Source organism: Corythoichthys intestinalis, chromosome 19 (genome assembly GCF_030265065.1).
Source record: "Corythoichthys intestinalis isolate RoL2023-P3 chromosome 19, ASM3026506v1, whole genome shotgun sequence".
In the NCBI taxonomy this organism is placed as follows: Eukaryota; Metazoa; Chordata; class Actinopteri; order Syngnathiformes; family Syngnathidae; genus Corythoichthys; species Corythoichthys intestinalis.
The window spans coordinates 22,563,647-22,590,788 of NC_080413.1; the positions used below are offsets into that span (position 1 = coordinate 22,563,647).

General features: G+C 39.0%; 1 protein-coding gene across 1 annotated transcript; it reads right to left on the reverse strand.

Annotated features, from left to right (window-relative positions):
* Nucleotides 1-812: 812 nt before the first annotated feature.
* On the reverse strand, nt 813-27,142 carry nfkbie (nuclear factor of kappa light polypeptide gene enhancer in B-cells inhibitor, epsilon). Its single transcript, XM_057823547.1, has 6 exons — nt 26,377-27,142; nt 12,652-12,754; nt 8,856-9,066; nt 8,623-8,711; nt 1,556-1,804; nt 813-1,492 (listed from the first exon to the last, which is right to left on the reverse strand). The coding sequence occupies exons 1-6, from the start codon at nt 26,694-26,696 to the stop codon at nt 1,424-1,426; spliced, it is 1,041 nt and encodes a 346-aa protein (XP_057679530.1). The 5' UTR covers nt 26,697-27,142; the 3' UTR covers nt 813-1,423.

Here is a 27,142-nt window from a genome sequence, read left to right on the forward strand (position 1 = left end):
GAACATTTAGGTCTTTGGAGATTGACTTATAGCCTTGAGATTGCCCGCGCTTCCTTACAATTTTTGCTCCTCAAGTCCTCAGACAGTTCTTTGGTCTTCTTTCTTTTCTCCATGCTCAATGTAGTACACACAAGGACACAGGACAGAGGTTGAGTAAACTTTAATCCACAGGTGTCAAACCCATTCCAGAAAGGGCCAAGTGGGTGCAGGTTTGCTTTCCAACCAATGAAGAGGACACCTTTTCACTAATCAGATCTTTTACATGTGTAATCAGTTAAACTTTGTCAGGTGTTGCTTGTTTCAGCAGGAAGTTCATTGATTAACTCTTCACGGAATCGGTTGGAACAAAATCCAGCACCCACTTGGCCCTTTCTGGAATCGGTTTGACACCTGTCTTTAATCCATTTTAATTGGCTGCAAGTGTGATTTAGTTATTGCCACCACCTGTTATGTGCCACAGGTAAGTAACAGGTGCTGTTAATTACACTAATTAGAGAAGCATCACTATTTTTCAAAGTGTGCCAATACTTTTGTCCAGCCCATTTTGGGAGTTTTGTGTAAAATGATAATGATTTATTTATTTTTCTCAATTTCTCTTTTTTTTTCATTGCAAGCAAAATAATTAAAGACATTACTACCAAAGCATTTGTAATTGCAATCACTTTCTGGGAGAAATTGAGCATTACCTGGCAGAATTGCAGGGGTGCGAATACCTTTGGCTGGCACTGTATATATACAGCCTGAACCATTATTCAGCAACAGAGTATAGGAAATGCCTTGGTCATCCCTGCAACAGTTGTCAAAGAATTAAGTAAGGAACACTATACAATGATCTTATAGTCCATTTTATTACAAAATAAATGAGCATGAAATGACTTATCAGCTAGTCATGCCAGTGCAATTGACACCAAAGACTAAAGCAAAAATCTAAACTTCAAACAACTTAATATCGTAATACATTACAATTCCAAATGGGGTTATGAAGCCTTGCTTTAGCAAAAAGATGTGCTTTAAAAAAGCAGCCAAACAAATACATGAATGGTGAAATTGAGAAAAAAAAGAAGAAAAAAAAAACGGGATAGCCATTTGAAAAAGCAACTAAATGCTGAGAAAGAGGTAGATCTTTGAAGAGATTTGAATGGAACTGCTGATGCAACGTGACTGTAAAGAGCAGAGTATTAAGCTTTTTTTTTTTCAGTGTTCAAGTCAAAGATGTTAAAGCAGAACGGTGCCTTTCTCCCAGAAACAAGTTCATGTTATGCAAATGTTTATCTATAAAACATATGGAGACAGATTACAATTCCAGAGTACCGCAAATAGTACAATTGAAACAGTTTTGCAGACGAAAGTTTGCAGTCGGCGTGCAGTAAGCCTCTGTCTCGCTTTCATGTAGCCTGTAATGCAGAAAGCTAAGCTAAGTAGCTTAAAACTTCACACCAACCACTGACCTCCCCGAGATCTGAATGTCATCGAAAGGAAATAGGGCGAGAATCTGAAACAAACAAAGTAGTGTTACAGCAACACTGCAGCGTTACTGGACACAATTTGAACTTACATCGTCATTCCCATCGGCCAGGTCCAACGCCGTCTCGTCCTCCAAGTTTCGCAGCATGGTATCTGCACCAGACTGGCAAAGGAGATTGGCGATGGTGGCGTCCTGCCTCCCCACGGCGAGATGAAGTGGCGTACAGCCGTTGAACATGGCGGCGTCTACGTTGGCTCCACTGCTGAGCAGAAGCTTCACCGTCATGGCGTCGTTCATCTCAACAGCGAGATGAAGTGCCGTTTTGCCGCTGGTCCCCTCCTGGAGGGCAGAGACGGCAAAAATAGCTAAATATCTTCACCAAGAACAATTTTTGTGGTCGTGAGCAGTGTTGTTAACCTTACTTTAAAAAAGTAATTAATTACAGTTACAAATTACTTCTCCCAAAAAGTAATTGCGTTAGTAACTCAGTTACCTGAATGTAAAAGTAATTAGTTACTTGACAAAGTAACTGGTGATAATGTTCATGTTTTTTTTTTCCTAAAAAAAAAAAAAAAAAAAAAAAAAAAAAAAAAAACTAACTAAAAACTGGTCAACCAATCTGAAGTTTAAAGGGTTTTTGGGACAATTGGCCCTAGCCCAATTCTTTACCCTAAACTTAACTAGACAGAGGGGTATTGCGGATATTGGGATAACTAGATAATAACCTTTGCTATGTGTGGAAGTCATTTAATGTTGTGAATCAACCGTTAAAGTTGGTAAAATTGCTCCCGTTATTGCATTAGTTCCCTTCTGTCTATTTTTGACATGTAAGTTTTAAAATTGTTTCATCATTTAAAGATAGATTTAAGTGAAGTTTTGCCGATTTAGGAGCATTTTAGATAAAAAGTGACTTAGGTTCGCCAGGAAGGTTCTCTACAACAGAGCCTTCATGAGAAGTCTACTGCTTTAAGATGGCGGCTGTTTACTAACGCATCTAGTTCTTTATTATATGTTTCTAATGTCGCCGTGTCTGTCATTTGCATCTAGTTCTGTGTATATGTGATATCTACCGAAGCATCATGTGGGCGTAGTTTGTAGGCTATCGGGTACAGTCAGGTGTTATTGGAGCCACCTAGCATAGTAGCATCGCGGTTGCAACGGCGTCACACTCCCTTGGCTGCTCCGCACTCCTGCTCTGCTCTCTCGTCTCCGTGAGTCGGTCTTTTTCCAGACTTTTCTCGCGGAAGTCAACCAACATCATAACGCATAGTAACGCACGCCTTTCCCGCCTCAGTAACGGAAACGGCATTGCCAAGATGAGAAAAGTAATTAATTAGATTACTCACTACTGGAGAAAATAATGCCATTAGTAATGCCGTTATATTCTAACGCCGTTATTAACAACACTGCTCGTGAGATGTGGGATATCATTGTGTAGTGATATAAAGCAACAGGAATGTCCGTGGTAGTTTCCGAGCTGATGAATATTCCCCTATGACTTCCATCAAAAACATATCTCAGATCTAATTATGACTCTGAATTCTGCAGCAGCGCTGTGGCTAGCTCATATCACTATCAGCTGTGCACAAGTACATCAAGTTCACATGAAAGGACTGACAAACAGGACGCAAAAGGAACGTGATTTAAAAAATGTATGACTATACACATTCCCAGATTTCTTAGGAGGAAACCGATCCTTCATTAGTTGCAAAAAAATAGTAGGGGGGCTATCTTCAAAAACTATACTACTTTCAAAACCAAAGCCGCTAGCGACTTAAAACCAAAACAGACACCTCCCTTAGGCATATATGAGTCTCCATGAGCAGCGGCATAACAAAAACAAACCCCCCCAAAAAAATCACATTTGTTCCCTAATAAAATCCCGATTATTTTTATATAAGTCTAACAAAACTTAAAATGGCTATAAAATACTCAGATTTTACGGTGGATGCACAAAAATCACAAAATGCAGAGATAATCATCTATATTTTCAGGATCAATAGCAATATTTAACATTTCTTTTTCTTTTTTTTATTGCCCGAAATAGTGACTTACCGGTAATTTTTTTTCATATAGTGCAATTTTGAAAAAAAAAACAGGCAGCTGGCCCAAAATTAACTGATTATTTGAATGTAAAGTTATTGTGTATGGATACAAAACCCAACATGGCGGCCATCACAAACCAAAGAGTTTTTTAAGTTGAAAATTCTTGTAAATAATTGCGTAAATCTCGGAATTTCTATAGATATTAACGTAAAACAGTCTAGATTCTTGGTTAAAAGCAAAAAAACTGAGTAGTTATCAGATTCAGATTCAGAGTTTATTTGTCATTGTCAAGATAACAACGAAATTCAGATTGGAGTTTCAACAATAATACTATGGGTTAGTTTCCATTAAAGTGCTTGGTGCAGAGCAATATAAAGGTAAAGTGTCCCCAGTGCCCCCACAATCCCACCATAAATAATAATAAATATTGATAAATTTACATAACCATTCATGCCCCCCCCCCCCCCCCCGCAGTGTCAAGTGCATTCTTTTTACATTCATTCATTTTACATAAATATTTCAAGCAAAAGTTACGATAATTTTTTAATTCATGTCATTTTTTTCACAATGTTTCAAAATACATGTACGGTCCTATTTTATGTAAAAATTACCTTAAACCCTAGACTAAATCACTCGAGACACTCCAGCCAGCTCGTATGCACTAAAACTTTCGTCCTGTTTCCACCTAAAGTCGGCGTTAGAACGCAGTGTTTGTTTGAGTTTAGCTCAGTAAAAGCTCCAACGACGCTCTGCCTGGCTTAGCCCCCATGCCACAATGTCTGTAGGAGCTTTCTTGCAACTCATATTAAAGTCTATGATTTGTGATTGACAGTGAGAATTGTACAGGTACTGTAATAGGTTAGTGCATGATGAGCTTTGTGCAGTTAAATGTACCTTAATTTTCGGACTATAAGGCGCACCTGGCTATAAGCCACTACCCACCAAATTTGACCCGAAAATGGCATTTGTTCATAGATTAGCCGCACCGGACTATAAACCGCAGCTGTCCTTTCTGTATTATGGGATATTTACAACAAAAGATATTAACGGGTAACACTTTATTTGACAGCGCCGTCACAAGACTGTCATAAGACCAAATGAACCATCGTGAAGGGAGCAGTGACGGCCAAATGAAGCATTTTGAAGTAATGACGCTTTGCAGCCAATTGGTTCAAAGCTTCATTGCATCAAGTGATGGCCAAATGAAACCTTTTGAAGCATGGTTCAAACATTTTGAACCATCACTGCTCCCTTGGAGGAGGCAGTCAACCTCTGATGCCACCTGCTGTAAACACTGTTGTAAACACTAGAGGTGTGCGAAATTTCCGATTCTTGGATTATTGGCGATTCGGCCGTGGAAGATTCGAGAACGATCCGCAAACATCCAAATTCCGATTATTGAAATATGTCAAGTAAAGCAGAAGTAAAACACAGCGCGCCACGCGGTCTTCGGGTCGCAATGAGGAACGGAACGAGAGTAGCTAAACATCATGCTTGTCATTACTCCGCCCCTCGGGTAATGCCAATGCTCAACTCACGGCTCTAGCTCAACTCATGCCGCGAGATAAAAAAAAACAACAATACACCTGACTGCTGCAGACAGCTGCTACAAAGTACATCCACATAATGGTCCGGTAGATATCATATTTATATAGGACTAGATGCAAAATAGACTCGGTGGCGTTAGCAACATATGTACAAAAAGCTAGATGCGGGCGTTAGTAAACGGCCGCCATCTTAAAGCAGTAGACTTCCCTGCAAGGCTGTTGTAGCGAACCTTCCAGGCGAACCTAATTTACTTTTTATCTAAAATACTCCTAAATCGGTAAAATATTGACTTGAATCTATCTTTAAAATAGTTTTAAAACTTTCACATGTCGAAAGTAGACAAAGGGAAATTATGGAATAACGGGAGCAATTTTAACAACTTTAACGGTTGATTCACAACATTAAATTAATTGAATGTTTATTTATTTATTTAAGCCTGTGATGCTTTTTTATTTAGTATTTTTTATTATTATTATTATTTTTTTTTTTACAATTTTTGTAACTAATGTACAAAACATTAAAAGCAGCTAATAGCGGGGGGTGGGGGGGTGGGGGGGGGGGTTGTCATCAATAATCGATTTATAATCTAATCGTAGCCTCTGAATCGTAATCGAATTGTTAGGTGCCCAAAGATTCCCACCTCTAGTAAACACTGTTGTCGTCCAACATGCCTCCTAGCATGTATTGCAAGGCTACAGATGTAAATAACAATTCAAATTTATGTTCTGTGCTAATTATTTCTTCAGATACTGTTCCAGTTGTTTCATTAATTGCTAGTTACAGCATTTGGTAACACTTTATTTGACAGTGGTGCGATATGATGGTCTTTTGACAATCTTAATTATTACATGACACTGTCATGAGCATTAATGTATGCTTATGGCAGATGTCATTTTGTGTGATCCGGCAAATGATTTCACTTTTGAATGGATGTAAAACATTCGAGCTGCACATAAATGGAGCTAGTGACATAATTTGCCGGATGACACTGAATGACATTGGTCATAAGCATTCATCAATACCCATGATGCTGTCATGTCATTATTATGACGGTCTTATGGCAGTCTTATGACGCCGCTATATAAATAAAGTGTAAATCAACCAATAAATCAACAAATAAGCCTCACTGGACTATAGGCCACAGGACTCAAAATGAGGGAAAAAACTAGAGGGTTATAGTCCAAAAATTACGGTATTATATTTTTAATAGTATAAAACTCATTCAATAAATAAGGTGAATTCTTCGGTATAAGGACTTCTAATACAGATAGAATCTTACTTTACTGAATATTTTTCGGTTTTACTTCGTTTTCACATGGTTTCAATTTCTTTTGCAGATTAAAAACAAAAACAAAACAAAGATGGCCGACCAAGAAGCATGCTCCAGGATTGAACAGCGGTCCGTAGGTAAGTTTTTGGTTGCTGAAGGGTTCAAACGAGTTGAAATTCATAAGTGAATGTCAACTATGTATGGTGCACAATTGTTTTTCTCCACAATGATGCTAACGAAAATATTTCATTGGCGAACAATTTTTTCATGACAATGACGTCATGATGACGAGCTAAAATCGTGGCTAGGGAGACTAGAACATTACGAAACAAATGCCAATTTTCCTGTGACGATATGACGAGACAAAAATGCTATATAGTTTCTGTCATATCTTCACAATGCGTGAAATGTTCATATTGTACGTGGAGTACATCAGCTTGCATCAAAGCAGTATTTGGGTCGTGTCATACATGTGAGATGTGCTGCGCCTCTCTGTCACTCTCCTCACCGGAGTTTAGGATGTGTCTAAAGCTAGGCTCCATCTTGCTTGTTTGGAAACAAGGTAAGATTTGGGGTTTTTTTACCTTGGCAAGAGAGAATATGCAACGCTGCTTTAAAGGTCTGTGCTGAGTGATCATCAGATGCCAAATGTAACTTCTAGTGTTAGCGTAGCATTTGCGTTAGCATTTGCTTCAGAATGGCAAGCGTTCTCTTAAAACACTGGACAGTCTAAGGGGCCGTTTACATGGCATACAATTTCAAATTTGTATTTATATGGGCCCGTCTCCATTCGAAAAATGTCGAAATTCCGAATGAAAACGATGTAGTATTCATGCCAGGCCCTAGGGGGCAGTGCAGATTTACAAGGTGACAGCGAATGATGCACTTTGACCCCAACAAGCCCCTCAGCCCGGGAATTTTTTTTTTTTTTTTTTTTTTTTTTCCAAAAAGGCACAAAAATGGAAACATTGAACATACTTAATTTAAAAATATTAATAAAACAGTCATTTAAAGCCGACATTGCGCCATATTTGCTGTTTTTAATGTTTAGTAGCACCGCTGCGCAAGCCCAATGGGACATGTACGAGTGCTGACGTTATCGGCGCGGTCTGGCGCCGCGGGAGCTTTTGATATTCATACGAAGCAACCCCCCCTCAACCCCCCGCAATCGAATTCCTCCACTTTCGAGGTAGGATTCAGAATTTTTCGTCTTCGCCCTCCGTCTTTGCCGACACCATATGCACGCAAGGCGAGTCCACTAATCAGTCATTGCGTCTTTGTGTGGCAGAGACGCCATGTAAACTGCCCCTAAAGCAGAGCCACTTGGCTTTTCTAGTCAGTAAATCTAGAGGAGAGCCAGTTGGCGAAATGGCATTTCACTAATAGCCCACTTCGGCTGCTTTGTTTGGTTGATGAGCAATTACTGGGAAATAATGATTGCTTGCAACTTCTGGCTAGACTCTCAGAATAGCAACAAAAAAAAAAAAAAATCCCAGTGTTAAACGCTTGGACAACATTCTTTTACATACACTTAGTGGCTTACAGGTGGATTTAATTAACAATGATGTACGGCCTCTCATGGTGGGTATGTATTATCATCACCAAGTTGGCGTTGTCCTTGTAGATGCTACAATATGTGCTCGTCTGTCTATGTTCGTTGAAAATTGTTGGAAACCTTTATTTATTTTTGGACTAAAACGTTGGAATTTTACAGACAAAAACAATTTCAGTAACTGTCGACTAAAACTACCCAAAATCTGTGTGCGATTTCGTCGACTAAAACTAGACATAGACAAACACATTTTGAAATCACTTAAATATGACTAAGACTAATACATATTTGCATCCAAAAGTCTGAGACTAAAACAAATATTAAAAGGGCTGTCAAAAACAACACTAGTATGGTGCCACGTTTCAGCTGAAAAAATTTGAAAGTGTCGATGAAGTCAAAAGTGTTGTGAGCGACTGGTTGAGACATCAGTCCAAAGATTGTGCACAGATGAGAAAAGTTTGTGACAGTGCGAGAAATTACATTAATAAAAGTAAGCTTCTATCTCTATTAGAAGTCTTTATACCGAAAAATTCACCTTATTTATTAAATGACCCTTGTACAACAACGGTTGAAGAGCCTTAGGCTATTGCAAAATCAGCTGCAGTACAAACAGAATTAAAAAATCCACTTTGTTACCTGCACGTTAAATGTGGCTGGTGCCCTCTTAATACTAACAGGGGATAAACCACTAAAACCACCACATTTTCTTGTAACAACAAAAAAGCAATCGGTTACACAAACCTGGATATTAAGGTCTGCGCCTTTCGTCAGCAAGAGTTTCATAATCTGGTGTTGCCTGCTGAGCGCTGCTAAGTGAAGACAGGCAAGACCTGCAAGTGGATTTTTGTGGTTTGAAATGTGGAACATAAATGACAGACGTGATATTAGCGGTTTTCCGAAACAACAAAAGGCCAGATGAGATTAGTAAAAACAAGAGACGTGCATGGCAACGTCATGAAGCAGTTATACCTCACCTCTCCAGTTTTGGGTTTCCAGGACTCTTGTCAGCTTGCTGGGAGACATCTCACTGGTCATCTCCGCGGCACACGAGGTTAGGCCGTGATGACAGGCCACATGGAGCGCTGTATTTCCATCCTGGTCCTGTAAGTCAATGCTGACCATTTTGGCCACCAGGCTCTTGACCACATCAGTTAGGTTCAAGTAGGTGGCTAGATGCAAAGGACTCTGCAAAAATATAAGCATTAATTAGTGCTGGAGTGATTAATCGATTAACTTGTGAAATTGGATTAGAAAAAAAAGATTCGAATGACATTTTGCTGCTTCGAGTATTCGACTAATTGAAGTGGCGTTGTAATGGTTTGTTTTGAAAGTGTTTGCATTTAGTTTTATTGATTTGGGTGGATACAATGCCCTTTGTGGGCAACAGTGTATATATCTCATTCACCAGGCTAAATCCAGCCGCTCCCTGATAAGACCAACCTAAGCTAAGTTTTTGTTTTAGCTAATGTTTTTTAATAGATCCGTAAAGTAGATTATTCGCATATTTAGCCATTTTTCGTGGGAGTATCTGTTTGATCCATTTTTTAAAAGCATTGTTTAAAAAAAAAAAAAAAAAAAAAGTTAGCATTTTATAGCATTTATGCTAGCGGACTTTTGCTATGCAAGTTAGCCAGTTGTTCTTTTGTTGTACTTATATCTCTTCCTTATCTAGTTAATCGATTAATCGACTAATAAAATAATCGATGGCTGAAGCCCTACATTCAATAAGCCACTTTTGGCATGTTTGGCATGATGAACTTGATGAAAATTGACCAATGCAGAGAATACTTCAATGACAGTTTCTGTTGGATGAGCATTGATATGTTGCAGGCTAGAGCTGCAAGGATTAATCAATTGACTCGAATAATTCTATAGGGAAAAAACCTTTCAATCAAATTTTGCTGCTTCGATGATTTGTTTCATTAGAGTGGCGTTGCAATGGTTTGTTTTGAAAGTGTTTACATTTAATGTTATTAATTTGGATGGATACACTGGCTTATAATGGCAACAGTGAATATGAAAATGAATCCAGCTGCTCCCTATTATGACCAACGTAAGGTAAGTTTTTGTTTGAGCTAATGATTTTTTATGTATTCGTTATTTAGTTCATCAGTCTATTTAGCAGTTTTTTAGTGTGGGAATATATGTTTGAATGATTTATTAAAAGCATTGTTTAAATTTTTTTTTTTTAGCATTTTATAGCATTTAAGCTAACGGACTTTTGCTATGCAAGTAAGCCAGTTGTTCTTGTTGTACTTAGGCCACTTCACACTTTCACACACGCACTGTTTGATCCAGAGTCCTTTTTCTCAGATAATTCGCTTCATTTTGTAAATATGAACATGCATCTAAATCTAGTTCGGACCAATAAACAAACTCTGGTCCGCTCAAAAATCATGGGACTCGCTTCGCTTGGTGCGCTTATGCTACACTACGTGCAGCGTCACACCACAATCCTCAGTTATCAATTTTTTTTATACCATTTAAGGCTAAGATCAGGAATTTTTTTATTTTTTTTAAAAATGAAAGTACAATTCTAAATAGTTTGAAGAAACGCTCTGGAATTTTATTTTGTATTTGCATTTGCATCTTTTGAAAGTGAAATCTTAGCAAACCTTTGTTTTAAATCTCCTAAAAATTATTCTGCAGCACATTTAAATGTTCCTAATCCAATGACTCCATTATTCAAACTAACTACAGTGGGGCAAATAAGTATTTAGTCAACCACCACAACCTTTGGTCACCTACAAACAAGCAAGATTTCCGGCTTTCAAAGAAGTCTAACTTCTTCAAACGAGGTCTAACGAGGCTCCACTCGCTACCTGTATCAATGGCACCTGTTTTAACTCATTATCGGTATAAAAGACACCTGTCGACAACCTCAGTCAGTCACACTCCAAACTCCACTATGGCCAAGACCAAAGAGCTGTGGAAGGACACCAGAGACAAAATTGTAGACCTGCACCAGGCTGGGAAGACAGAATCTACAGTAGGTAAAACGCTTGGTGTAAAGAAATCAACTGTGGGAGAAATTATTTGAAAATGGAAGACATACAAGACCACTGATAATCTCCCTCAATCTGGGGCTCCATGCAAGATCTCACCCCAAAATGATAACAAGAACGGTGAGCAAAAATCCCAGAATCACACGGGGGGTCCTAGTGAATAACCTACAGAGAGCTGGGACCACAGTAACAAAGGCTACTATCAGTAACACAATGCGCCGCCAGGGACTCAAATCCTGCACTGCCAGACTTGTCCCCCTGCTGAAGAAAGTACACGTCCAGGCCCGTCTGCGGTTCGCTAGAGAGCATTTGGATGATCCAGAAGAGGACTGGGAGAATGTGTTATGGTCTGATGAAACCAAAATAGAACTTTTTGGTAGAAACACAGATTCTCTTGTTTGGAGGAGAAAGAATACTGAATATCATCCGAAGAACACCATACCCACTATGAAGCATAGGGGTGGAAACGTCATGCTTTGGGGGTTTTTTCTGCAAAGGGACCAGGACGACTGATCTGTGTAAAGGAAAGAATGAATGGGGCCATGTATCGAGAGATTTTGAGTGAAAATTTCTTTCCATCAGCAAGGGCATTGAAGATGAGATGTGGCTGGGTCTTTCAGCATGACAATGATCCCAAACATACAGCCAGGTTCGTAAGAAGCATTTCAAGGTCCTGGAGTGGCCTAGCCAGTCTCCAGATCTCAACCCCATAGAAAATTTTTGGAGGGAGCTGAAAGCCCGTGTTGCCCAATGACAGCCCCAAAACATCACTGCTCTAGAGGAGATCTGCATGGCGGACTGGGCCAAAATACCAGCAACAGTGTTTGAAAAGCTTGTGAAGAGTTACAGAAAACGTTTGGCATCCGTTATTGACAACAAAGGGTACATAACAAAGTATTGAGATGAACTTTTGGTATTGACCAAATACTTATTTTCCACCATGATTTGCAAATAAATTCTTTAAAAATCAAACTATGTGATTTTCTGTCCCCCCCCCCCCCCCCCCCCCCGCCCCACATTCTGTCTCTCATGGTTGAGGTTTACCCATGTTGACAATTACAGGCCTCTCGAATATTTTCAAGTGGGAAAACCTGCACAATTACTGGTTGACTAAATACTTATTTGCCCCCTGTAGTTGATAGATTAATCGATTACTAAAATAATCGATAGCTGCATCCCTAGTGCAGGCAATGTGGGCCTCATATCAAAGACATGAAGAATTACGCAGCTAAGATTAGCCAATATGCGTGGGTGGATGTTATTTTAAAAAAAAAAAAAAAACGTTTGCATTTTTTTTTTTTTACTGTACAAATGTTAGAATGTATTCAAATGACTACTAAAAGGAAATTAGGTAAGCAAAGTGGACTGGTTGAGAGAAGAGGGGTTAATGAGTCACTGCTGAGTATTAACTATGCCTTTTCTGAGGTTTCCACTGACAAGACGAGTGCTCCATTTTCACTTTGGCTCTAACTTAAGGCAATAACTTGATCAGACAGCTTGTAGGCCTGTAACAATTCCCTGCGCAGCCTGTCATGGTTCTATTTCTACAGAGGAAGAGCACGGGAGTTTCCACAAAAGCCACTTGTGAGCCAACACTAGAACCACCTAGAGGGCGTACCAAAGGGGGGCTGGTCCTGACTGCATATAAAAGAGGAAACAACAGTTCTCTAGAATTATACAGGTTAAAAAAAAAAAACTTCCACAGCCCACCATGCCAACATACTAGCTACTAAAGTACTCAACACACGGTCATGCCAGAAATTACCTGATACAAATTGTTCTGGATGTCCAGGACTTCTTTAGGAAATAGTTGGATCAACTGTTTTGCAATTAAAGCTTCCTCATGGATAATGGCCAGGTGCAGGATTCTACAAGAGTTGAAGAAATGTGAACATTTTAGTGCAGGCAAAAGCATGTTTCATAGCAGACACAATGACTTGTTTAAACTTATTAATCATTCGTTACTACTGTCAGCGGTTAACAAGAAGCATACTGTATACTTTTAATGTAATTGAAGGAAAATAACATTTCAAATGTTTATTACAAAGAACAAACAGAATAACCCAAAGTCTGAAGGGGAAGTTGTAGCAAATTAAATGTTGCCTTGTTGTGTGCAAAAGACAGGAAATGTAACCAAGCATTAGAGCTTAATTTAGACTAAAGAACAAGACAGTTTGTGAAACACTGCTGAAAACAAGCATGAGTTACAACTACAGCTGACTTATCAAATTTTCAGTTCGAGCTTTATTCTATTTTTTCTTAAATGACCAAATAATGAAGTTAGCCTTCATCTTTTTGATTGATAGTTTTCAAAGTTTTGCTCATACATAAACCAGTTGCCATGGCATTTTGTTTTGCGTATAATGTGGTTAATGGTTCTATCCAAAGTGACACTTTATACCAATTCGCATCCAAACTAAAGTCAAAGTCAAAATGACCGCAGACGAGTGGGTCAGCCATGCGCGCAAATGTCTGCATTTAAGACATGACTTCCTGGTTTGAGTCAGCATTGGATGATTAAATACTAAAAAAAAATCCCACGGAGGAAAACTAAAGTGAGTATGGTGCTCTTTTAATCGGCGCTACAGTTTGTCCGCTTGCAAATATTGACACTTTGTGTGTATGACTGAAACTGATGTGGCATATTATCTGACGAGCACCAAGCGGAAACAAAATGAGGTCAAACACTTAGCAACATTTTTGCAAATACAATGTCTGTAGAATCTGTCAATCATCGGTTCAATTCATTTTCATTTTAAAATAAAAACATGAGCTGTAGTCAAGTCAAATTGAAAATCAGAGCAATTTTGTGATCTTATTTCACTACGTATAATGAAAAATATTTCTTGCTAATTGCTACATTTAGCTATTTTTCTATTTGAAAACGAATTAAATGGAAGATACACAGTGCCTGAAATTCAATCAAATCAGGCTGGTGACATGACAATGAAATGGAATGATGTATACCTAGATTGGAAGATAAAGCTGTTTCTCAAATTGAAAAGATACAAGAATTACAAAGTTGAAGAGGAGCCAAGAACCTGCATGGCCGTAGCAATGAAACAACAGGGAGCTTGGACAAGATAGAATGATGCGATGGAGAGGAGAGTGACATGGGCGGCCTCTGGAGAGCTGAGCTTCAGTGCATTAAGTTCCTTATCCAGGCAGTTTACGATGTGTTACCCAGCCCATCAAATCTGCACAGTTGGGGCTTATGCAAAACACCAGCTTGCCCCTTGTGTTCTAAGCGAGGAAGCCTTGAGCATATCCTCAGAAGCTGCACCAAGGCACTTGGAGATGGAATGTACCGTTGGAGGCACGAACAAGTCCTTAAAACCATTGCTGAAGCTATCAGCATTGGATTGGTGTGGGCAAAGCACGCCCAACCCTTAACTCATTTGCTCCCAGAAACGTATAAAAACGTTCTATTTTTAAATGCTCCACTGGCCCACAAACGTATTTATACGTCTTTTGTGGGGTTTTTTTTAATAAGAAGCAAATTTAGCTTCCGCTGTATCTGAGAAACTAAGAACAACGCTCCAAACCCCTTTTAAAGCAATAAAACTGGCCACTGGAGGGCCGTAGCGCATTTTGGAAGACCAGGCAACCGATTCAACAGCAGTGAACGGTCGGGCAGCTTTGTCAGAGCGCTGGCGGCATGAAGCCAGGCAGTGCTCCGACCCGACAAAACAACGAGAGGACGCCTGGGACGCCAGGCGCTGGACGACCGTGCACAATGAGTGAAACCCCCCGTGGAGCGGCTCGCCAAGCAGACCCCGCAGAAATGCAAAAATAATTCATCTTTGTGAGACAGACAACGATGAGGGAAAAGTTTACACAGCTGACGTGGCGACAACGGCGTCATCTCGGCGACAAACCGTCATCTCTCAGTAGTCGTGTGTGAATAAATTGTTACTTTGCTATCTAAAGCTCTATTTGTCTGGTTGTTCATGGTATTTTGTAAAAGGAAAACATTATTCAGATGTTTGGAATGTAACTAATGCAAAAAAATAGCTTTGTTAAAGTCAAAGTTATGTTTGAAATGTATGCGTTTACAAAAAGCTCATTTTCTCCGTTTTTTCATCAGAAATTGGAAAATTGCTCAAACTAAGCTATTTTCTAATGCTGATTTCTAAAGAATGGAAAAAGATACGAACTTACTTTTTTTCTGCTGAAAGAAGAGAGTCTAATCTTTCTTTTGGTGGGTTCCAAGTTTATATAGCAATAGAACATAATTTTCTGTGGGCCTTGCAAAATCAGTCAAAATCCAGAAAAAACGGCCGGGAGCGAAGGGCCTTGCTCTGGTGAAAATGGCTGGGAGTGAAAGAGTTAAAGGGAACCTCTGACTTAAAGACTTGTAGGCGCTAATAAGCTACAATTGTTCTCTTTTACTGAAATATGTTATTAGAAACACATAAAATACTGTATTGCCATTGATTTAAAAATCTATAATATTTAGTTCATGTTTTGACCTACGGAGGGCGCCATGTTTTATGCGCGCAATGGACTATCGGGGTGATGAAGTTGATTCTCACCGTCACTCGACGAATACTACAAGGTTACTGCAATTCCTTCTACGCAGCGAGACGTCCAACACGTGCTCATCGGTTAAAAGCGGCGAGTACTTACGATTCGTTTTTTTATTCAGTCTTTTATTTTTCATTGCCTCAAAATAATTTTTGAATGTGTTTCTCTCTCATACTTTTAAGCATTGTGTTTTCTTGTGGTAGCTTTAAAGGAGGTTGTTGATCCGTTGAGCACATTAGTCACGTAGAATATTTAAACCACCCTTATTTGATATTACTAGGGCTGCAGCTATCGAATATTCTAGTAATCGAGTATTCGTCTGAAAATTCTATTGATCAACCAAGTAATCGGATCATTTTTTTGGGGGGGGGAGCAATTAAAAATATATATGAGAAAACAAGACATTTCATCTCGCATTGAACCAATTTCAGTCAATCGATGTCTTCATTTTCGATGTACACTGTTGAAAACAGCCAACAATTGCATCTCAGATGTAACTAGAAAAAAAAAAAAAAACTAATTCACTGCTTTCACTCAAAAAACTTCTAGATCTTATGAAAAATTTTAAACTCTTTTTTTTCTTACCTAAAATTGTCATTACACTTGATAACACACACCACTTAAAAGTTAGGTGTTTTTCCCCACGTGTTTCAATTGAATTTCCATTTGTGTCAAGCTATTTTTAAGTTCTAGCTAAATTTTAAGTTAGTCTAAACTGTAAGTCCTGATAGGAATTTGAGTTTTTGCAGTGTTAAAAATAAATGTATAACACCAGCTGTATTGGAGCACATTGGGGACCAGTGCTACTTCGTGTTTTATCCAGCAATGACTACTGAGCTAAAATTGACAGTTAGCTTTATTATGTTTTTATTTTACACCCTCATCACTCTACAGCACTATGTTTTTATAGATTAAATAAAGCCTGTATGTGAGACACGTTAGCCACGCATCATCAGCAGTCATAATTAATAGAAACCTAGCCCTCCGCAGGGCTAACGTGTCGTGAGCAAGGGACAGTAACGATTGGACAGTATTTATAAGCGCTGAGAAGTCTACTGCTTTAAGATGGCGGCTGTTTACTAATGCCGCCAAGTCTGTCATTTTGCATCTAGTTCTATATAAATGTGATATCTATGAGAGGTACCAACGTAGCATCAGACGCTACCTGCTACAACTGTAGCATCATGCGGGCGTAGTTTTTAGCAACGTTGGAATAGTTTGTAGCTGCTGTTGGCTGCAGTCTGGTATTATTGCTTCTTCCTATACGCACGTGACGTCAGAGCATTGTCCCGCATTAAAAGTAGTCCGGGCAAAACGTGATGCTTAGAGCTGGCAAAATTAAACGATTCCTCGAGGGGAATAAAATTACTCAGATCAGTTTTTAAACTCGAGTTACTCGAGTTGCTCGAGTATTCGTTTCAGCTCTAGATATTACTACGTTTAAGTATTTTTCTCAAGGCATCTTTAGTATGTTCTGTCAGTATGCATCTAAACATAACAAGCTGAAAGCGCACAGTAGTACTTTAGGTGTGAAATTCGCCTCTTGTAAGACGTTTCGCCGGTGTAGCTCATTTTGGCAGAACATAATTTTTTCCCCCCTACTCTCGTCTTATCTCATCCCGTCTTTCCTGTTCCTTTTGCTACTCGTTTTGTGAAATATCGACAGTGCTGTCATGCTCATTAATGTTCCTCTCGGGTTCAAATTGAAAGAGTTGAACAGATGACTTATGTCACTACAGTCATACTCTGGAAGCAGCTAATTTTACATATTATGTGAAAACAAAACATCAAGAGGGGTTTCAATATCAAATTATTTTAACTCATAATAACATTTATGTTTTAAAAACTATAAGTCTTTCTATCCGTGGATCTCTTTATGGAAAACCATGACCATTGTCAAAGGTAGGGAAAGGCAGCCCCTGCCAGAAGAACATCTGCTGCCATTTTAGCTTCGGCAAGAGACTGGCAGCTACTGGTGGACCTCGGTCGACAACTGAGGTTCCCTAGTAACATGTCACCACCCTGTGGTAAACATTGTCCTCGTGTCAGAGTCCACCAATCATGTGGTGTTGCTGGAGTTAAAGGTCCCATGGCAAGATCGATTGGAGAAAGCCTTTGAGAAGAAACTCGTTAAGTACGTGAAACTGGTTAGTGATTGCCAGCAAGCTGGGTAGAGAGCAAGATGTATCCCAGTTGGAAATCGGATGCAGGGGATTCGCAGCCAGTTCTCTAGCCAAGGCCTTCAATATTCTAGGCGTCAAGGAGAGAGCAAGGGGAGAGCCATTCGCAGTTTAACCGATGCGACACAGAGAGCCTCAAAGATGGCTGTGGCTCAAGAGAGGAGCCATGGTGTCATGGTAGCTAGCCATCTGGACACAAGCAGAGGTCTGATCAACCCCGGTTAGGTCACCTGGAGGAGGGTGCATGATGTTGAATGACCAGAATCACCCGACGATTCCAGGAACATCACTGAAAATGTGTCCAGATGCATCAGTAGATGTAACACAGAGCCTGCAAATTCAATCAAGTCACACTGGTGACATGACAACGAGATGGAATGATGTATATGCCGCCTAGATTGGATGATAAAGCCATTTCTATTAGTCAAATTGAAAAGATGCAAAAGAATTACAGAGTTGCAAGAAGTCTTTCCGCAGTGTTGCAATAACCGCTAATAACGATGATAATCGTTATAAAGGGAAAAACACAAATCCAGTACTGTGCTATCCTGATGAACAAGTTTCTTGAATAAAAAACAAGCCACGCCGCCCTCACAGCATAAGCTTTGTCTATGCTGCGTGGGGAAGTCCAGGCCTCTCTTTCACTTCTGTTTTCTCTCCCAAAAGCCTCATAGCAATCAGCCTGCATGCATGACAAGTCCACTATATATGAAATCCCCTACATACCAGCAGAACCGGCAAATTTAATATTCTCGGGGTATTAATAGAGAAAAAAAACAACCATGCGTCCGTACTGCAGAGTTGGTGTGTTGATTGTGGGTCTTCCAAGCATGTGACCTTAGAGTGACATCATGAGCTGGCGTCAGGCTGGCTGGTTATTTCAGCGTGAGCGTCTGGGTGTGAGGCAGCACCTCCTTTGAGAGTGTGTCACTGTTTGTTCCTCTCAATGAACATCTGATAGTGGGGCTTCTTGCAGGCTACTTTAGCTGCTGCAGTTTCTCTTTGTTGCCAAAGCTGGCTTGTAAAGTCAAATTTTGGCAACACAAATCAAAAACGGATTAAGTTTCAGGATTCAAAAGGCTCGTAAATCGGGCACTTGTAAATTAAGATGCCGAGTAGTTGATTAGCCATTGTAAAAAATGAAATTACAACGATAAAAAAAAGCCTATAAATGATAAATTGTATGCCACAGGACACCATGCAAATTGGATGCTTAGTAACTGCTATGATCTTCCAGCAATGACATGACATGATATATTTGCCTATCATCTGTTGTTTTGTTTAGAACGCAAAGATCACGCAATGACATGACATGATATATTTGCCTATCATCTGTTGTTTTGTTTAGAACACAATCTCTCAGTCTGAAAAAAGACAAATATTTTTACACACACTTCAACTCACACAATAAGTGTTAGAGTTACTATTTTTGTGGAAATTTAGCCTGCTTTTTATTCCAGATAAAGGCCATTTTAAGGTTGAAACTGTTTAAACTGGTGTCTTCAGCACATTTGTGAAGGCTCTTTTCTTCAAGCACACATTTTCGCATTCGATTTCTTAATGCGGGACTAAATGATAAACTATTTACTTTTTGTCAAGGTCGTAGGTTTGCATAGGCACAGTAGGGACATAACACTACCAACTTTTCAGGACGCTCAAATTATCCCCACCAACTTTTAAGCCACCTTATTTGCATTATAAACTCAGTTCAGTTATATGGGTAATTTAGATAGTCTTCCCGTATATTGTAAAGATAGAAGAGACTAGAGCTGGGAATCTTTGGGCACCTAACGATTTGATTACGATTACGATTCAGAGGCTCCGATTCGATTATAAAACGATTATTGATGCACCCCCCTCCTTTGTTTTTTTTTTTTTTGTTTTTTTTAATATTTTGTACATTAGTTCCAAAATTTTTCAAAAATCCTCTCAGGCTAAACCAAACTACTATTTCAGTATCAGGTTAACATATAACAGTAAACAAATATACAAAAATAACAGTAAACAAAAAAACTCCAGTCCCCATTCTGTATCAGCAGCTTTAAACTACATTCAATTAATTTAATGTTGTGAATCAACTGTTGCAGTTGTTAAAATTGCTATCGTTATTCCATAATTTCCCTTCTGTCTACTTTTGTCAAAGTTTTAAAACTATTTCATCATTTAAAGACAGATTCAAGCCAAGATTCTGCCAATTTAGGAGTATTTTAGATAAAAAGTTAATTAGGTTTGCTACAACAGAGCCTTCTAGAGCGGTCCACTGCTTTAAGATGGCGGCTGTTTACTTACGCCGGAAAGTCTGTCATTTTGCATCTCTGTTCAATAATACATGTTCTAACACCGACATCGTCTGTCATTTTGCATCTAGTTCTACATATATATGATATCTACTGTAGCCGTATGTCTGTAGCAACTAGCAACTGGGCGTTGTTTGTAGAGGTGTGCAAAATTTCCGATTCTTAGATTATTCGCGATTCGGCCGTGGAAGATTCGAGAACGATTCACAAACATCCAAATTCCGATTATTGAAATATGCCAAGTAAAGCGGAAGTACAACACACTCAGCGTGCCGCGCGGTCAATGAGCAACGGAGCGAGAGTAGCTAAACATCATGCTTCTCATTACCCGGCCCCTCAGGTAATGCCAATGCTCAACTCACGGCTCTAGCTCAACTCATGCCACGAGATAAAAAAAAACACAACAACATACCTGAAGCTGCTACAAAAGTACGTCATCCACATAATGTTACGGTAGATATCATTTATATAAGACTAGATGCACTACGGTAGCGATAGCGTTTGCAGCACATATACAAAAAGCTAGATGCAGATGTAGTAAACGGCCGCCATCTTAAAGCAGTACACTTCTCTGCAAGGCTGTTGTAGCGAACCTTCCAAGCAAACCTAATTAACTTTTTATCTAAAATACTCCTAAATCGGTAAAATATTGACTTGAATCTATCTTTAAAATAGTTTTAAAACTTTCATATGTCGAAAGTTGACAAAAGGGAAATTATGGATTAACGGGAGCAATTTTAACAACTTTAACGGTTGATTCACAACATTAAATTAATTGAATGTAGTTTAAAGCTGCTGATACAGAATGGGGACTGGAGTTTTTTATTTACTGTTATTTTTGTATATTTGTTTACTGCTATATGTTAACTTGATACTGAAATAGTAGTTTGGTTTAGCCTGAGAGTATTTTTGAACAATTTTGGAACAAATGTACAAAATATTAAAAAAAAAAAAAAAAAAAAAAAAGGGGGGGTGCATCAATAATCGTTTTAGAATCGAATCGGACCATCTGAATCGTAATCGTAATCGAATCGTTAGGTGCCCAAAGATTCCCAGCTCTAGTTGTTTGTAGCGGCTGTCAGCCGCAGTCAGGTATGATTGTTTTTTTTATCTAGCGGCATGAGTTGAACATGATATTTACTCTCGGTCCGTTCCTCATTGCGTCCCAAAGACCGCGCTGACTGTGTTTTACTTCCGCTTTACCTGGTATAATTCAATAATCGGAATTTGGATATTTTTTAATCGTTCTCGAATCTTCCACGGCCGAATCGCGAATAATCTAAGAATCGGAAAGTTCGCACGCCTCTAGAAGAGACCCTACTATTATTAAGTGAATTATGTTTATTATGTTCAGACTTACATTTATCCCTTTTCACTTGCTGAATGTGCCGGTCCATTTTTTCCTCCCTCAAACGCACGTTTCATTGGCTGACGACTTGACCCCCAGCCCCCTCCTCCCGCCACACAGACACAGACGCACACTCACACTACCCAGCCGACAGAAATACAACATGCCGTCTCCTCTGCCCCCTTGGAAGAGGAAGGGTATTAGAAGTCATTTTCGGCCAGCACAAGCCACTGTAAGTAATGTAAAAAGACGTCGATGTTGTGGAGGTGGCGGAAACACCACTAATTTTGCTACTAAAAGTCTGACCTACATCAGAGTTAGCATAGCATTAAGCTGTGTGAATTTGCTAACTTGCAAAACTACTACGGTCAGGCCAGCCTCCACAAGGAACAACGAAGTCAAGCTAGCAGTCCCTCATTTGGATCATTGTCTGCATTATGTGCATTGCCCAAATGCAACGCGGTGGCTTCAGAGCGCAAGTCGCAAGAATGGGTCCACTTGACATGAACATGAACCGACATGAAAAAAAAAATCTGTGGAATGAAATTACTCATCAGAATTTCATGAAAGTTCTTTGGTTCAAATCTTTTCGTAGTCTGGGATGCTCCAGATGTAGATCGGTCCTTGGATATCTCACGTTTTTTTCATGATTTTTTTTTTTCAAACTCACATAGATTACAACAGGGGTCCCCAACCTATTCCACTAAGGCACACTGTGGGTGCAGGATTTCATTCTTACCAAACAAGATGACAACACTTTTTCCCCAATCTGGTGTTTTACAAGTGCAATCAGTTGATTGCAGTCAGGTGTGGCTTGTTTTAGCAGAAGCCTCATTGGTTCAACTGTCTCTGCTGGATCGGCTGGAACAAAAACCAGGACCCACAGTGTGCCTTGAGGACTGGGTTGAAAACCCCTGGATTACAATACGTTAGTTTGAGTCTGGGGTGCTCCAGTGTCCCCCAAAAGTGGACCCAATTTTGGATAGCTCCCTATTTTTTTAAATAAAGTAGTGCTGCAACCATTAATCAATTAATTTGAGTAATTTGATTAGAAAAAAGATTCAAATTAAATTTTGCTGCTTCGAGTATTCATTTCACTAAAGTGGCATTGTAAATGTTTGTTTGCATTTATTTTATTTTTTTTTAAATTTTGGGTGAATACACTCCCCTCTAGTGGCAAGTGAATAAGATATAACTCATTTCACATGGCTGAATCCAGCTGCTCCCTGTTAAGACCAACATAAGCTAAGTTTTTGTTTGAGTGAATCTTTTTTATGCATTCGTAATTTAGTTTATAGGTATATTTAGCCATTTTTTGTGGGAAATTGTGTTTGAACAATTTGTGTTTTGTAGAAAAATAAACGGGAGCATTTTATAGTATTTAAGCTAGCAGACCTTTGCAATGTAAGTTCTTGGGTTGTAAACTAAGATCCTTTTAATTTTTTATACCGTTTGAGGCTCAGCTCAGGTATTTTAATTTTTTATGTTCTTATCTGATTACTCGAATTAACTAGCTAATCGATTCATCGACTACTACAATAATTGGTAGCTGCAGCCCTAAGAGGATTTGCAGTTCAAAATGTTTCTTTAGTAGGTTTGAAAACCAAGGTTTGAATCTAACATAGTATCACATGAACCAATTCACATCCCAGATAGACCGACATTGAATAGATGTTGATTTTCCAACAAAATCATCAGTATGGTGAACATTACTGCTGCAACGATTAATCGATTAACTCAAGTATTCGATAAGAAAAAAAATATTCTAATTAAATTTTGCTGCTTCGAGTATTCATTTAATTAAAGTGGCGTTGTAATGGTTTGATTTGAAAGTGTGTGCATTTATTGATTTGGGTGGATACTTTGCCCTCCAGTCTGCCTCATTTCACTTGGCTGAATCCAGCTGCTCCCTGTTAAGACCAACATAAGCTATTTTTTTTGGTTTCAGCTAATGTTTTTTTTTTTTTAATGCATTCGTAATTTAGTTTAAAGGTATTGTCTATTTAGCCGTTTTTTGTGGAAATATGTTTTTGAACTATTTATTAAGAGCATTGTAAAAAAACGTTGGCATTTTATAGCATTTAAACTAACGGACTTTTCTATGCAAGTTAGCCAATTGTTCTTTTGTTGTACATATATTCTCATTTATTTATTTTTTTATACCATTTGAGCCTCAGGTCAGGTATTTTAATTTATGTTCCTTATCCGATTACTCGATTATTCGAACTAACTAGTTCATCGATTAATTGCCTACTAAAATAATCGATAGCTGCAGGCCTATTTGACATTGAAATTTTCGACGGCAAGTGACGTTGAAACAACGTTGTTCTATGGTATGTCAGGCAATGGTTGGATTAACATCATTTTATAGCTGATGAACTAATGTTGACAAATAGTTGATATGTGTTTGACCGGGAACTATGATTGAAAAGTCATTGGATTATGGATGAGCGGGCGTTTTGGTCGAAAACATAACATTGATTCAGCGTTGTTCCAATAATATTAATAATCAATATGACGCTTAGGTTTTGTAAGGATTTCAACGCTGAAACAACATTAATTGAGGGTGCAAAAGTGACGTTGATTGAACGATATAAGATCGAGAGCGGAATGTTGATCCAACATCTTTTCAACGTCGGTCTGCAATCTGGGTTATTATACATTGCAATTAGAGATGTCCCAATCGATCGGAAGTATCGGAATCGGCAAAAAAATATCGGATATGCCTTTTTTTAAATATATATACTGTATATTTTTAAATTAAATCGTTTTCTAACTGTATTTAACGTTACAGACATAATATGTTACACTCATCCAGAGTCTTTAGTTTAGGCTTAAGGTAGGGTTATCAAATTTATCCCGATAACGGCAGTAATGAATTTTTTTAAAAAATGTATCACATTATAATATTTAACGCAATTAATGCATGCACTGCACGACCCACTCACGCATTGTCGCGTTCAATCTGTAATGGCACCATTTTACAGCATAAAATGAGCAGAGTGAATTTTGGCAGCCTTTGGAGCCTTTTTTAATAGGCTAAAGTATTACAATCCCTCTCCCTACGATTAGAAATATCGTAGGAAGAAATGTGAGGAAGGAAGGTAGTAATCGATCTTTTTCTTAACACCTTGTGTTATTTCCCAATGCAGAGAAGATATATCAATTGGTAGCACTACGCACTGTCATGGTTGCACTTCCCATTATGCATTTGGGTCTGGCTACAGTATCGTTTACTGAAAGCTCAACAAATACACTAGATGGCAGTATTTAGTCACAATATCCAAGTCACATTTATCCTTTAAGAATTACAAGTCTTTCTATCCGTGGATCCCTCTCACAGAAAGAATGTTAATAATGTAAATGCCATCTTGAGGATTTATTGTCATAATAAACAAATACAGTACTTATGTACTGTATGTTGAATGTATATATTCGTCCGAGTTTTATATATATATATTTTTTAGGGCTGTCAAACGATTAAAATTTTTAATCGAGTTAATTACAGCTTAAAAATTAATTAATCGTAATTAATCGCAATTCAAACCATCTATAAAATATGCCATATTTTTCTGTAAATTATTGTTGGAATGGAAAGACAAGATGGATATATACATTCAACATACGGTACATAAGGACTGTATTTGTTTATTATAACAATAAATCAACAAGAGGGCATTAACATTATTAACATTCTGTTAAAGTGATCCATGGATAGAAAGACTTGTAGTTCTTAAAAGATGAACATTAGTACAAGTTATAGAACTGCTATATTAAAACGCCTCTTAATGTTTTCGTTTTAATAAAATTTGTAAAATTTTCAATTAAAAAATTAATTAGTAGCCCTATTCTGTCCTCAATGTGTGTGAGTACACAAATTGACAGATAGCAAACATAAGTTCCAAAAAGAAATCAGACGGTGTGGCAAAGTTGCATGGGCTTTACTGAAGTCATCTCTTTTTGACAGGAGCACGTTTCTTGTATTTTTGTAAAACTGAAAATAACAAGGCAATGTGTCAATAACTTGCATAAATCACAAAATAACATAAAATGTACACACACGTGTCCATTTGAGCAGTAGCACTAGCCAATTAGCTCACAAGCATCTAACAATGTAACTGCATTTCACCATATATGTGAACAAATTCAAATACACATCATCAATAACTATCTAATGCTCATGAATATAAACAAAGGAGGAATATAACTCACAAGCGATGCATGTATTAGACACAAACAGTGTGATGGGGCTATGAGAACTGCCACTGAATACTGGATGCGGACGTTAGCTGGTCTGAATAGCACTGTCTATTAGTGTGAGTTCGCGTCGACATATAATCACGTCAGAAAAGCGCGCCGAAATACAAATAATCAGCTGCACTGAATCGCCAGCAGAGGGCAACATTACGCCACATAACATATGCAAGTCACACCCAAGCGCCAGCAGAGGGCGGAAAAACTCCATAAAACACAATTAACAAGTTGGCCTTTCACTGTACTGACATTCAAATCTGTCTGAGCGGGCCTAGTGCGTTAATTGCGTCAAATATTTTAACGTGATTAATTAAAAAAATTAATTAACGCCCGTTAACGCGATAATTTTGACAGCCCAAAAATTTCTAATGCATTGCCAAAATGTATATGATCGGGAAAAATTATCGGGAATGATTGGAATTGAATCGGGAGCAAAAAAAAGCAATCGGATCGGGAAATATCGGGATCGGCAGATACTCAAACTAAAACGATCGGGATCGGATCGGGAGCAAAAAACATGATCGGAACAACCCTAATTACAATACTTTAGTTTGAGTCTAGGGGTGCTCCAGTGTCCCTCAGAAATGGACCCATTCTTGATAGCGCTCCATCTTTTTAATAAAGGGACTTCCACTTCAAAATGTTTCTTAGTAGTATCACGTGAACCAACTCACATAAAAGTTAGTATAAGTCAATACAGATTTATTTTGCTTTGGTCATTTCGAAATATGAACATTTTAATTAAGGTCATATTCGTTCAACAATCTGTTTGGTCTTATTAATGTCCCGTCCCCAGCTAAAAGTGTACATGCAAACCCTTGCTTTTTGTGATTATTATTTTTTTGCTGTCAAAGCTGGACATAATTTATTTGTGGCAAACTTACGTATCCCCATCTTCAGTGATGGATGTGATAATGTTCTCCTCTTCCTTAGTGAGTCCAGAGCTGGTCGCTGGTGCTTCCTCGGTGTCAATGTTACAGGCCTCCACGATTTCTGCCAGGCTCTCCACCGTCAGCGACGACGAACCATAAGAGGAATCCAAGCGCTCCTCCACGGATGAAAACTTGTCCCGTGGCCCGCTTATCTCGGTGCTGAGCTCTCGTTGCTGCTCCTCCGACTTCAGCATGGAGCGATAAGAGTCAATACCCGAGTCCATGCGGCTCTCCTCCAGAAAGTCATCTTTGCGATAGTCGCCGCTCGCCATAGCGGGTCTCCCCGACTAATTTCCGGATAAAATTCAAAGACTGGTGGCGGGGGTCGCCGCCGGAGACCGGGACTCCGAGGACGAAGAGACCGCCGCTTGAAGGAAAATTTGAGGGCAATACCTTGTGCCTTTCATGCCACTGGAAGACGTTCGTCAAACGCTACGGTTCCTCGGGCGTGACGTGTTGTGCTGGCGCCTTTGAAAGTTTCGATGCTCATTACTGACGCGGGCAAGAGAGCGAAGCGGTTGTCTGTCGTCGAGATATTCGGTCGCGTTCCGGGTGAGGAGCATATGAGCAAAGCAATGCGAGAAGGGGAAGCGCTGACATGTGAAGAGCTGAGCCGTTTTTGTCAGAAGGGGAATCCCCGGTGCGTGAGGACTAGAAAGAGAGAGAGAACAAAAACTAAATTTGTCCACCGGCGCATGCGCGGTAACAGCGTTTGTTT